Source organism: Brachionichthys hirsutus, chromosome 19 (genome assembly GCF_040956055.1).
Source record: "Brachionichthys hirsutus isolate HB-005 chromosome 19, CSIRO-AGI_Bhir_v1, whole genome shotgun sequence".
Classification (NCBI taxonomy): domain Eukaryota; kingdom Metazoa; phylum Chordata; class Actinopteri; order Lophiiformes; family Brachionichthyidae; genus Brachionichthys; species Brachionichthys hirsutus.
In genome coordinates this window covers 6234627-6249218 of record NC_090915.1, presented here as the reverse complement: position 1 = coordinate 6249218, position 14592 = coordinate 6234627, and the positions used below count along the sequence as shown (strand labels likewise).

The 14592-nt window shown below is 43.1% G+C and overlaps 1 protein-coding gene across 1 annotated transcript; it reads left to right on the top strand.

Annotated features, from left to right (window-relative positions):
* Positions 1 to 1278: 1278 nt before the first annotated feature.
* On the top strand, positions 1279 to 14073 carry nrg1 (neuregulin 1). Its single transcript, XM_068752798.1, has 7 exons — positions 1279 to 2119; positions 3459 to 3594; positions 6020 to 6078; positions 6425 to 6527; positions 7736 to 7889; positions 7989 to 8107; positions 11766 to 14073. Exons 1-7 carry the CDS (start codon positions 1429 to 1431, stop codon positions 12328 to 12330), a joined length of 1827 nt encoding a protein of 608 aa, XP_068608899.1. The 5' UTR covers positions 1279 to 1428; the 3' UTR covers positions 12331 to 14073.
* Positions 14074 to 14592: the final 519 nt, after the last annotated feature.

Genomic DNA, 14592 nt, shown 5'->3' with positions numbered 1-14592 from the left:
TTCTTTTTCAACTCGCTGTTTCTTTTGTACATTTTCTGCCACCCTTTGTGTCTAACAGAAAGAGGCTGAAAATGCTGAGAAGTTAATCAATATGAAGATCTCTAATTCAGTTGCCTGACAGGAAGTCCTCTCTCACAGATACCATTACTGGTATTAATTCTGTCTCAGGATTGGAAAGGGTCACAGCAGTGTCACGGAAGAATGTGGCGGTGACCTGACCTTTATGGCTGTCTTTACCTTTTATAATGCCTGACTCGGCGAGAAGATTTTGGATTGTTTTGCTGGTTTATTGCTTGGGGGGGGGGGGGGGAAGCAGGTTTATTGTCGAACGGTTTATTTCTCGCCTTGTAGCTTTGCATGTTGCAAGTGTTGATTTTGTGACCAATATCTCCTGTACACTACTGGAATTCAAGTATATAAATATATATATATTTATACACACGCACAGATTCTCTATATGTGTTAATTATCTTTGTTGTCTCTGTTACGTTATTACACTAATGATACTTGAGAAGAGAACACAATGGCTGCAGTCTCCTGAGGTGGATCATGTGTCTGCTTCCCTTTAGCATCAACATAATCAATGGGGAGTGGCACTGGAGGGGGCGGGCACGGCAGTTTGCCCTCCTGTGATTCGTTGACGGGGATTCTAATTGGATCAAGCAGGACTAGCTTAGCTGGGGTGTATTGTGCTGGGATTGGTAGCAGCCTGCAGAGAGACCACAGACCTGCAGACAGGAAGCGCGACAGAGAGGAGGAATCCAGGGAGGAGGTTGAGAAGAAAAAGGGGAGTGTCCTGTCTTCTGTGCCCTTCTGTGCTACTGCAGTTTCCCCTCCTCTTCCTCCCTCCCTCCCCTCCCTCATCTCTCTGATTGTCTTTCTCTCTCTTTCCCCTTACTCATCTGTTTCTGTGGTGGCGCTGAGAGGAAGGGCACCTGCCGCTCCCTCATGATTCAGCCTTTCAACTGCTTGGAGATCCACAGGCGAGGCAGCATGTCCCCCCCGGCCACTGCAGCATCCGGCCTCCCCGTCCTCTGCACTCCTGCTACTGCAGCCGCAGTCGGCCCGTCACGTCCACACCGCCTCTTCTGCCCAAGTGCTCAGGTGAGTGAGCGATACTTTTTCCACCATTGCTCACCATCAGACCAGCAGATGCTTTGAGGATTTTAAATCTTTGCCAGTCTTTTTTTTTGTGTCTGTTTTTGCCTTCAGATATTTTAATGATTGTGTCCTGTGAGAAAGCATGAGCAAGGAGCTCCTCTTCCCCGTGTGCAGACGGCTGGACTGTTAACAAGGTTCGACCCACTCCGAAGAGCATTTCACCTGAAACCCCAGTTCCTTATGATGGAAAATGCACTTGTGGCGACCGGTTGCAGACAGCCGCTGTGCGACGCTCTGAGTTAATACTCCATCCAGCAGTCGGAAAGCATGACTGAGGGAAAGGAGGCCTTCTCTGCAGGACCAGCTCCTCCACCTGGGTCAACCTCCCCCACCAGCCCTACTGTTGATTCTGGACAAGTCCCCAAGGAGAAACCAGAGGAGGCAGCTGGTGAGACCGAGGAGGAGGGTGCCGAAGGGACTGCAGAGGGAAGCGGTGGCAATGATGGGGAGCATTGTGGCGCTTTGGGAATTGTGGCCTTGCCAAGAACCTGCTGTGTGTGCGTAGAAATCGAGCAGATTAACAACTGCGTTCACTCGGAGAAAATCTGCATTCTACCCATCCTGGCCTGTCTGCTCAGCTTAGCCCTCTGCACAGCCGGCCTGAAATGGGTCTTTGTGGATAAGATCTTTGAGTATGAACCCCCGACACACTTAGATCCGAAACGTATTGGACAGGACCCGGTTATCCTATCAGTTGCCCCCACATTGGGACCAACTGTGCTGGCTCCCAGTTCGCGTCCGCCTACGGCCCACTCGACCAGCGCCAATGACATTACCCCAGGAGGTCCTGACGTTTTACTGGAAGACAAATCTACACGAGGACCTCCTCCGCCACGATGGTCTCAGCCTGACCCCCCTGTTACACTGAAATACAACACTGGACACCCCACCACCCCAAAGCAGACCCCCCACCCTCAGACAACACAGGAATCCAACGACATCCTCGTCACAGCACTCTGTAAGTACTAATACTTGTTCAATGAAAGCACTAGGACCGCGCTCCGTTTTCAGACAGGATGCCCTTTGTTCCTAAACTGACCGCTAACATCATGATATAGGATGTAATTATGTGAAGGGGGGGGGGGGGGGTTTACACAGTGGCGTCCTGCTTCACCTTGGATTGTGATTTTTCAGACAAGACAAGCGCGGTTCATCCGTTTGTTCCGGTTTAATCACTTCTTTTGTAAACGCCACGCTAGGAGTCTTCTTTAAGGACTTGACTTGAAAGCAGACACGTTGCGACTTGCAGGGTGTTGCGTAGAGGACAGTGACTAAGCCTCTGAAATATTACCTCACAGATAGGTGAGCAGAAAACAACAGCTTATTTACCTCTAAACTGTGTGCACGCACGGTATGAGGATGATGTGTAAGTATTTAGTCCCTCCGAATATATGGCTGTCGTTCAAATGTCTAAGACACTCAAATTAACACCATAAAGAGTGCTGAAATATGTGGATGCACACTTTCAGTAATCAATAAATAATATGGGACACAGACTGAAAACTCCTGGCTGTGGTACAGGAGACTTCCTGTTTTCTGCCCGTGCTCCATTTCAAGGTCAGAGACTGCTGGAGGCTAATTGATGCCCCCTCCATTCCACCGTCACAGGGGAAAACATGCCGTTAATACCGCCTGTCTGCCAGTGGCTTCCCACCATGATGTTTCTGTTTTATCCTGTAACTGGGTTTGCTGGTTGGAGGTGGTGGTGATGATGGCTCAGTTTCTCGGTGTCTTTGTGAATGCACGTGCTGCTTTCTTTTATTCAGCACCACAGGTAAGACGATCCGTGCGTCGGAACTGAAATGTTAGGGCCTTCGCAGATCGGCAGCGTTTCTGTTAGCATCCCAGCAGTCGGACTTTCTGACGTGACACCGAAGAACTTGCTTTGTTTCATTAAAACTAGACTTCAGTACAGCTGGACAAGTAACACTCGTCCCTGCAGTACGTCCATATGTCTGTCAGAGTGGGAATAGAAAGTCCAGACAATAGCAATAGATTTATTGATATGCAGCCACAGTAAAAAATATTTCCATAATCCTTTGATTTCTATTAATTACACCACAGGAATGTAAAAAAAAAATAAGTTCATTGTGATGCATTGGAGTGTCACAATAGTCAGGTCAGCGCCTCCGTGTCTATATATCCAGTTACTATTTTGGACCAATGTGCTTTACTGACATTTTTGGGGTTCTTATTGCTAAAAATATTGAATAACGCAAGGTAAAACCTTGAGATGCTTTTTTGGAGTCCATTTGCTGCCTTCCTGCTGTACTAAATGGACTTGATGTCTTCTTCAGCTGGCACCAGCTCCACCACAACCAAGACCTCCAGTCATGTGACGCGCTGCAGCGACAACCAGAGGAACTACTGTGTGAATGGAGGCGAGTGCTTCACCCTTGAAATCATGCCAGGCAGCACAAAGTTTCTCTGCAGGTACAAAACAAAACGTGTTTTTTCCTCTTCTAAATCCTGATTCATACAAACAAAGAAATATATAAAATAGATAAATGACTGACAGACAGACAGAGAGATAGATTAGATATTGAGGAACAAATTTTGATGCTCCATTGACGGCAATATTAATAAAAAATTCAAAGTAATCCAGAATACAGGATCTCTTCTGGATCATCACCAAAATAGAATCCTTTGTCCATCTGTCCCCGCCTCTGTGGAGCTAATGACAGACAGACAGATATATAGGTAGATAAAATACATTTTTGGGGCTGCTTCTCAGAAAGCTGCTGTGAATTCATTTTCTACAGATTGCCCACAGCCATTAAACATGAAAACGTTCATGTTTTCATCCAAGATGGAGAAATGTGCAATGAGTAACTTCAATATCTGAATGTGTTTAGGTCCTCAAGGAGGAAATTCGTTCAGGAAAAAATAACAAACATGCAAATATGCATGTAAAAATGTTGTGAATATGTCACTGTAAAATGAATATTGTGTCATACTTGTCCTGGGGAAAAGACTGTTATTCAATATGGGAATTTTGGTATAAATTTGACATGCTGTCATGGTCACAACTTTTCAAGTTATCCTGTAAAGCTGTTTTACCCTACCAAACACTCCCAGCCTTATACACCTGTGGCCTCCCAACCACAGCTTCCACCTTTACTCAAGGTAATATGGTTAACGAGAAGGTAGAGGTACATTATGCAGCATGTGGATCTCTAAAAGATGGCCGCCTCAAGCAACCTGTGAAGTAGTAGGTGAGGAAGACCAGTGAGGAAGGACATGGCGATGGGAGGTACTGGAAGGACATGAGGCAACCCTAACAAGAAAATGTTGACAGGAGAAGAAGGTGTGGTGAAGGTAAGAAAAGTACTATGGCGAGGTCGAAGCACCAAGACGCGTTATGGAGAGGTTATGATAATAAAGATACTATGGTGATGTTTGGGTAATAAAAGCACAACGGTGAGGTAACAAACGTATGGTGTGATGGTGGGAATAAGGTAACAAAAGCGGGGATTGGTCTCCTCGAGGAGAAAGTACTGTATGTGTTGGATCCATCCTCCTCTCAAATCTCCTCTATATGTTGGACCTGCGTGTCACTATTTCTACGCCACCTGACATTTCGGGGAATTTTAAAATAGTTAAGTACTACCGGTATTGTACTATTACTGTATAATGCAAAAAGGGGAAAATAAAAAACACACTGATAAGCCACCATATGAGCCTACCGGTACAACCCGATGTTCTACTTCTTGGGGTAAAAGCCACATGAAATGTAGAATCTGGAGCTGCGTAGGTGTTTCAGCCGTCGCAGGAGTCGGTCCTCGTTCAACAGAAACTCTACAACAGAGAGGAGTCATTACAGGAATCCACTCCCACTGTGGGACTGTCCTCCGTATTAATGGTGAATAAATGTTGGGTCCTCCCAGGTCCACGTGTCCCCGCTGAAGCAGAGACATCAAAGCCTATTTTCAGAACAATCTGAATCCACATGGGTTTGGGGACTCCCCTGTTCGTTAGCTTCGGGCAACAGAACTGAAGAGACGTGTGTCCTGGATGTTATTTGACTGTACACCGGATAGAGTCAGTGCTGTTTTCTGTTTTCCTTTCTACCCATCAACCAGGTGCTTGGCGGGATTCACTGGGCACCGATGCGAACAAGCTGTGCTTAAGAAAGTCTCAGACCTAAAACGTATGTTAACACAACTGTATTCAATCCCGCGCCATTTCTGGTGTTTATCACTGTCATGTTTCCTCCGGGCGACGGCTGCAACTCCGCGAGAGCAGCTCCATCCCTCTAAGCGGGCCTTAAGGGTTAGGCAAACTTTGCTCTGCAGAGTAGTGAACTGAAATTTGCATGTACTTCACATCTCATTTCACCCATCCTGTTCGGACTGAAGGACTCGTAGTGTTTACACACGTCTGCTCTTTCCGTCACCCGACATTTCTCCAGTAACTAAAACATACGATAACAGCCCATGTTCCCTGCATAAACCTATCCTCCATCGTCCACTGCCATACTGAACATTGTGTTTTTGGTGAGGCAGCTCACACTTAACACACATGTGAACCCCAGGAGAGCAGAGGTTAGGCTGGCACGACATCAGAGCCACCACCTTTTGATTGAGGCGCCTGGGCCGGTTGCATATGACGCCCCTTATAGAGCTATGCTACAGATTTGTACATGCAATTTTCAGTCTGCTGCAAAGACAGTGTTCAGGTCTATTGGTGAGAGAGGCCCCCCTTCAACATACAAGTGGTTCTCACCCTAAAGCTGGACGTATACTAGTCTAGCCGGGCCTTCCTGCCAACACCAGCGATGACCGTTGTGGGTTTGGTGCAGTTCCGTGTATATGAACTAACTGACTCTCTCCTTTTGTTTCTTCTGTTTCCTACTCAGGTGTCCAAATGAATTTACTGGTGATCGCTGCCAAAACTATGTAATGGCCAGCTTCTACAGTACGTTGTCTCCTCTTCTATATGTTCTTGGATGTGAAAATGAATATTTGTAAGAAGACTGCGTAATCCCGCCACCAAGCTCGTCTTGAATGAGCTGCTATTCCAATAGACCATCACTATCTCCGGTGGCTCCTGCGCGCAAGAGAAACAAAGTCTAAATATATACAGGCGTGTTCAACTCAGCTATTTTCCCTACAAACAAATGTCAAAGGAAAAAGGAAAGAGCTCTCCCTACAGACCTGTTTGTCATTATTTGGGTTCATTGCATGAATGGTCTTTGTGTCTATGAGTCTCTGTGTGTGTGTTTCTGCATGAAGTTTTAAGAGTGGCCTGTCCTGTTTTTCAGAAGCTGAGGAGCTGTATCAGAAACGCATTTTAACAATAACAGGAATCTGCATTGCACTCCTAGTCGTTGGGATCATGTGTCTGGTTGGCTACTGCAAAACAAAGTAATTCCTGTCACATTTTTATTTTCCATTCTCCCTGATTTTATTATAGCACCCAATAGTGGAGTGGATTCTCAAAGTGTATTATTATTTAAAGTAAAGAAGAATTTATAAACCAAAACAAATCAGTGTGAGGATCAATAAAATGTTGGTTACTTAACCTTAACCTGACTTACAGACAAGTCTGCTGATCTACCAGCGAAGAAAGGTAGTTGCAACTGGTAATATTTCTGAAGCAGTAAAGTAGTTTTAAACATATGTCTGCACATAGGTTCAGAAATTAAGTATATTAAATACAAATTAAACTGATAATGAATGACGAGAAGAAAGGCCGATATACTGTGTGGGAAGTATCAGAGGTGGCTTCACCCTGTTGAACCGGAGAGGTCCATGGGATGATGGAAGGGGTGATGATGAATGCCATTGGCTCATATGACCCACAGGTAGGCTGTGAGAGGGGAGAGAAGACTTCTGGAGGGCGTTAGAGGAGGTGATAGAACGTGTTCCAAAAGCATAAAGGAGTGGTCATTGGAGCTTTGATGGGAACAGAGGAGATGAGAAAGTAATGGGTTGATATATAGGACATAGAGCGACATATAGGAGTGTGGGAAGTTGAGCACAGTTAGAACATCTTCCACATGGCGAAAAATAATTGGGATAATCAGGGAGATGATCAAAGTAGACAAGACAAGGAGATGTGGCATGAGGCGAAGAGAAAAGTGGAAAAAGCAAGCTCTATATTAAGATGAAAAGTTAGGCCTTGTTAGTTAGTTTTCCAGACTAATACAATCTTGGAAAGTGAGAGCATTCCTGGAGAGTGGAGGAGTGTGGTGATTGGCGTTTTTAAGAATAGAGGTGTTGTACAGAGCTGCCGTACCTACAGTGGTGGGGATGGGGTGAAGGTGCATGCCCTATGAGTCGGAGATGCTTGATCTGTTGCATCAACCACTGCCGTGAGCAGCTGAAAGAAAAGGCAAAAGGAGAAGAACATGCACGAGTTCACATAAACAGAAAACTTTACATTATCTGCACTTAGGAAGGAATCACAGAATGGAAGAGGCACAGCCAAATCAGTGGAGTGTACCATGTACAAAAAATATACAATTCTTACACTCAGCCGTAATAACTTTAGATTAAACTGGGTTAAGAGTCGGAACCTTCGGACATGTTGTTCATTCTTAATCTGGGTCCCCCCCCCCCCCCCCAAACAGGAAGCAGAGAAAGGAGCTCCAGGATCGCCTGAGGCAGAGCCTGAGGAAGAGGAGGAACAAAAATACCAATACTGGTATTTGCCCCAATATGGCAAATTCAGCCAGAGGATGTCCGAGTTCTAACTTTCCTCTTCAAGATGTGCAGCACATGAATGTATGCTGTTACTCACTGATATAAAAAAAAGGCATCAAAACCTATTGATTCCGTAGACTCAAGCTGTAAACGCATCTTCTGCTCCTATTTTATTTACAGCAATGCAATGGAATGATTATGCAGCATTCAGCTGATGAGACAGAAACAACCTTCTCTACAACAAAATACGACTTATCCGTCCATGAAGCCACCACATTCACCAACATCTCGAGCGAAAGGTAAGGAGGAATTTCAAGGATATTTGTTCTGTTTACTATAATGGAATTGACTCAATCTGTAAATCTAATATGGTAAGTGTTGCACGGGTTTTGTATGCATACATGACCGTAAATAAAAACAAGTAGTTCAATGGTTTGTTCTAAGAGGACACTAGACATACTGAGAGACTTCCACTACTTTTTCTTCCCAACTAAAAACAAACAGCAACAAATAAATGATGTATGAGAACAGCTGATAGAAGAATGTGGTAGAAGTAGAATGTTCTATGGCTAATGTCGATATTTAGTGTTCTACAGCTGATACCCATAGGTAGTGTGCTCTATAGTAGATATCTAATGGTAGTGTGTTTCATAAATCTATAGTTCTATGTAAATGTTATTTATTTCTGCTATTGTCATTTGAGGAGGTAATGTTGGAGTGACACTGATAAATGAAGGATATGCTGAGAAATAAGACCTTTGATTTCTTGTTCATGACCAAAATTAAATGAAAGATGTGTACGCATGTGCAGCTCCGCATTGCTCAGTGGTAGTTTTGCAGACATTCTCAGGTATATTCATATTTCTGTTTCTATCGTTGTCGAGTGATTCAGGATTCCTGCTCAGTGAGTGTCTAAACTTGAAAAGATTTAGGGAACCAGAGTCTATTCCTTTCTTCTTTGTTAATTTTCTTGGTATCCATGTGCTGAAACAGTTTTGAAGGCTTCATTGCCATGTTTTCTAGCTTGTCTCCACATATTATGCAGAGCAGACTTGGAGCATGAGTCACCTGTAGATAAATGTATGAATCCTGGTATTGTCTATTAAAAGAGCTGTCTTTTCTTGGAGGTCATCGGCTCCTCTTCTGACTCCTCAGTAGGACTTTTCTCCTTTGTTCTCGGAAGATGTTTGTTACCTCCGGCGAGGCGGTTGTGTTTTCGCCGTCCTTTGTTTGTCAATCTGCCTGTTAGCAAGATAACTCTAAAAGTTATGGACGGATCTTGAAAACATTTTCAGAAAATGTTTGGAATCTTACCAGGAACAGTTGATTAAATTTTGGTGATGATCCATTGCAGTCAATGGAGCGTCAAAATGTGTTCCTCAATATTTTGGTTGATTATTAACCGATGTTTATGGAATTTGACACAGTCATGTAGGGTGGGGACCTCCATCTTTTCACTGAATTTCACCCGGATAAGATCCAGATTGCAGATACTATGGCTTTAAAATGGAGGCTTTAAAAGAAATAAATCATATACAGTATTTTAAAACATGCATTCAATTCACTCACCAAAAACCACAGTCATAAAGGGGTCCAATATGCACTATCATGCAAAATGTCTTTGCTGCATGTTGATTTCTGCCCCTGCACAGCTGCGGAGGCATTGCTGAACTGAACGAGACGCACCTGTTACACATCTCACCTGATCAGCTAACCCTTTGGCTTCAGGCCTATAAATACATTACATGTCATCTCCACTGCAGATTTCCAGATCCATCGGCAAACACTGAATCGACACAACATTTTGCTTTTGCTGTAGATATTTTCAAGTCAATATGGAGACGCCGTCTTCCATGTGTTGGAGAACCAGTTTCCTTTCTCTGATGTCTCAGCATGAACATCAACATGTCCAGAAAAAGCCAGGACATGGTTCTTATCCCCAAAAAAAGAAAATCCATTTGGCACTCTCTTTGTGAATATTAATAAAATATTTATACAGTATTGCACATCCATAAATATTTAAGGTCTGTCCCGCCACATTGCCTTACTAGTGAATTCACATTCCTGCATGGAGATATAGCAGAAATCAAATTCCAATCCTTTACTGGGCTCCTCTTCACTGGCTCATCTGTAGAATTAATCTCGACTACTATGCTAACCCATCAATAAATAAAAAATAAATAAAAATGGGATCAATTAATTTCCGCTACTTTCTTGCTCATAATTAACTCAACAATAGCTCACAAATTTGAAAGCAAATCCATTTGCTGATTACATTATATTAACCCATGTACCTGTAAAGGATTGATTCAGTTAGAATACAAGCAAAGTGGGAAAGGCTCCCGTCTCACTAAATTCTTTCTGTCATGGTGTAGTGGCCTGTCTGAAACCTGTGCCCATGTAAACGACCCCTCCCTGTCTCCGCAGCTGGAGCAATGACTGGAGCAACACTGTTCTGTCTGACACTGAGTCTGTCTCGGTGATGTCATTGCTGGAGAATAGCCGTCGTTCAGCACACGGTGGTCGGGGTCGTCTAAATGCCACTGGTGGCACCAAAGACTTAAGTGCTCGTTCACAGAAGTGCCGAGAAGCACTCTGCTCCGACAGCAAGTTGCCTTGAAGCGCAAGGTAATTTACTGATTAATTATAACAAGAAACCAAGAAGAACATGAAACGATAACAGAGACGACCGAGATCATCATTAATGACTAAATAGCCCAAAATACACTAATTATTATATATCCTTTACATAATCTGAGATCAGTTACATCTAGAATGTATATGATAAAGCTATTTTGTGGATCGTTAAAATGCTATACCGTTGTGGGCCGTTTATTAATAATAAAATGAACATATAAATACTGACATGACGTGTTAAACAGCAAATTTGAGGGAAATTAGGATACGTGGAGAAGACATGCACCCTCCATTGTTGCATTGTTTCTAGGAAACACAAAATGATCAGATTGACATATTTGTTATTGGCATAATTATTTTGTTTACGTGTATCTTATAAAACCAGAATCTGAATGAAACACATTCTGAATTTCTGTCATGTAATTATTACTCCTGCCTACTAATACTTCACTACGGGCTGAAGGACCAAAAACTGAGACAGAAAGAGGGACAAACAGAGGGAGAGAGAGCACAAGACTACGGGGAAGAGAGAGGACTCAATGACATATATTTATAACGTGAATAAAAAGGAAAGTCTTCAGTCTTCTTGAACACAGAGTTGGTGTCTGCCTCACAATAATAATAACTGAAAGCCCCCCCCCCCGGCTTGGGACCAACAGCAGGCAGACATTTTTGGACTGCAGGGCTTTAGTGGGGCAATATGGGATAATGAGCTCTGGAAACTAAGGTGGGGCTTGCCTGTTGAGTGCTATAAAAGTGAGAAGAAGGATTTTATATTCAATTCGTGCTCTAACAGGAAGCACAGGCAGAGATGCCAGAACAGGGGAAATGTGTCCTCTCAGAATGGTTCCTGTCGGAACACGAGCTGCTACATTCTGGATCAGCTGAGGTAGAAGCTGATGAACGTGCTCCCTAATAGATTACATTTTTTGAATGAAGTTCATGAAATCATCACGACGGAGACCTGTGGGAACAGGAGGGTCAGTAGAGCTGACGCTTTGTGATGGCCTCGCCACGGTGTCAAAGTCGGATTGTTTTTTTTTCTCTTCTATTGGAGATGTGGAGTATGCTGTTCTTGCCTTGCGGAGGGCCGTCCTTTAAGCTTTGAGGCTAAATCTGGTTTTTCATGATAGTACTTGACTAAGGACGGTATTATTAAATACTGGTGAACATCTGAGTTACTTTGAGCCTGAGGACCCAGACACCTGATGATAGCCATCAGTTTGATCTTCATCATGTCATTATATGTGTCGCATGAACGGTGTCTATGACAATATTCCAGACCAAGTTGTAAAACGTGTCTCTTCTCTGATCGTGTAGGTTGAACCCTGCCATGTCCCGTACCTCTGTTGACACGCCAGGGTCTCCTCCATCAGAGATGTCAGCCCCTCTGTCCAGCCTGGCAATCTCTGAGCCCTCGGTGGCGCTAAGTCCCTCTGGCGAGGAGGAGCGCCCCCTGCTGTTATCAAACACGCGTCAGACACACAAGTCCTCGAGCCGGGATGAGTCAAGGAGGACCTCTGCTCACTACAACCATGGCCATGTGACGCACAGCTTACCACCGAGCCCATTGTTTACCATGGAGAATGGGACGTCCCAAATCACAAGTGATCATGATGACATCACTACCGGCAGCCATGTCGACCCCGCCGATGACAAAAGAACAGGGCTCACCAATGGCCATTTGCCACATGATGTGGAGTCCATGCCCGCCAGTGGCGTTGAGGCGTCTCAGTGGGAGCACATGGCGTTCACCGCTGCAGAGAGCACTACGGGCCTGTTCCTCCGGGCCCTGTACAGCAGCAGGACTAACCCGGCGTCATCACACGATGACCTGCAAGTCCAGTCGACCAGCGCCACCAAACAAGGTCCAGTCACTGTGTGAAGACACGCTTTATGTTGAGGGAGAAGAAGCTATAGTCACTATTAAGCCTTTATTTTCTATACATGATTTGCTGTGTAAATGAGAAATGTATCTTTTATTTTAGCGATCTAATAGAGAGTTTTATAAAGGCCCTGCGATGAACTGGCGGCTTGTCCAGGGTGTCCCCTGCCTCTCGCCCATTGACTGCTGGGATTGGCTCCAGCTTGGCCCGCGACCCGATAACGGAATAAGCGGTTAGAAATGAGATGAGTTTTATAAAGACTTAGTTAAAGTGCCATACAATAGTATGCAGCAACAGTTCACATTATATTTCAGTGCAGATAAAATATCAATGGTGCCTTTCTGTTTGGATCGCTTAAAGGAGCTGCAGCATTGCATTCTGGGCCATATACTGTATTTAACATTTTAGCTACGACAAATGACTTGCTGACTGCTTTTGGTGTCTGGCAGTTGCAAGTGACCGATGACACAGTTGGATATTAAAGGTGCATGCTTTGTGGTGGAGCAATGAGCCGATTAGGAGGTTTCTGCTGTCTTTTGAGCGGATTAGCCTCCATAGCGATTATAGGCTGTCCCACTGACATTTGTTTGAAGTACAATAAGACATTATACCTGCAGTTATTGAAAGGTAAAGATGCTAAAGATCATTTTGTTAGCGTTTGTCACTGTCTAGTCCAGAATGCTGGTGAGCTTATCCTCTCTCTGCTCGAAGGTGCAATCAGAAAATTCTGTCTGTTAAGTGTTACTAATTACTACTAATGACTAATAAAAATGTACGTGCTTAACCATAGATTTAAAAGATGTTTTAGTGACATTCTATATTTGAATTCAATCTCCGTGATTCAGATATGCATAATACTGCTCTGAGATAAATCACAGGAACGGCATGGCGCCGTTAAAAAGTAAAGATGCTGGTTTTTCATGTGCCTCGGAGTCCACGCAGGAGCCTTGGGGTCTCATCAGGATCGGACGTCCGCGTCCTTTCACACTGACTCGGTCAAGGAGAAGCCACCGAGAACACAACTGGGAGCATGAAACCACCACGTTCTATGTTCCGGTCATTACTGCACACCATCACATGGTGACGTTACCGTCTGAATAGTCACAAAGAGACTGAATAATTGTTACGTTTGTCCTTTTGAAAACAGCTGTTTTCCCGACTCCTGTATTTGAGTTTAAGGGAATTGTGTCTCTGGTACGATACGTTTTTAAATTAAACATGTTACTACTCTTCCAACCATCATCGCTCAAACACTTCAATGTTTAAAAAAGAAGAAGACGTTTTTCATTAATGTAAACACATCTTAAAAAAAGTGTCCCTACTTCTAGACTGTAGAGGAAACAAATGTACATTAACCACTATCTGAATAAATAACAGTAGTTTCTTAACTTGTTTTTATGAAGTAAATTATTTAAATATCATGTGCTGCCTCATAAGTGTTTTAACAGTGTCCATACATTTGTGATTATATATTTACCTCAAATTCATGTCTTTTTGTGTTATTGATGCTGTTTATAGTCATTTATTACTGTTATATTTATAACAAATATGACTTAAGAAATAAGATGTATGTAGCCATCTGCTCCACAAGATTATAGTACAAAATAGAAAGGGACTTATATTTTGTCACTTTTGTGCTGCGCATATCCCACAATGCATTGCTTTTAGGCGTATGAGTGTCTTCAAATGATGTAAATACACCATGGAAACCTTCAATGCTGTTCTTATTAAAGCAGTTCTGGGTGGAGTAAAACTGTTATGGCAACATTTTGGTTATTACGTGTAAAAGAAAAAGACATTAACACAATGCCATTTTGATAACCCGGATGTCATATAGATCTGATCAATACTCTTTAATACACTCACACACACACACCTGCTTTCACAACACGGATCAAGATGACAGAAATATATAAAGTTCAGTTTCTTTTTTCCCCTTTATTATATATATATTTTATTGAAAATGAACAAATATAATACAACAAATACAGTGACAATTTTCAACAGGCTTGAGGTACATGAAAATTTGGAGAAAGACAAAAGAAAGGCATCAAATTCTTACAACATAGTATACATATTTAAACAAATTTTCATTTTTTTAAACAAAGTCTTTGCTTTCATTGTTTTTGCGTTCAAGGTATACTTCAGGCAACTCAAATATGAGTGTAGGTAAGGTATAAAAATAACAATGTTAGGTTTTTGTTTTGCAAATTTGCTGGCATGAATATTGTGTTTAGCGAGAAGGAGGAAGAGATTAACAA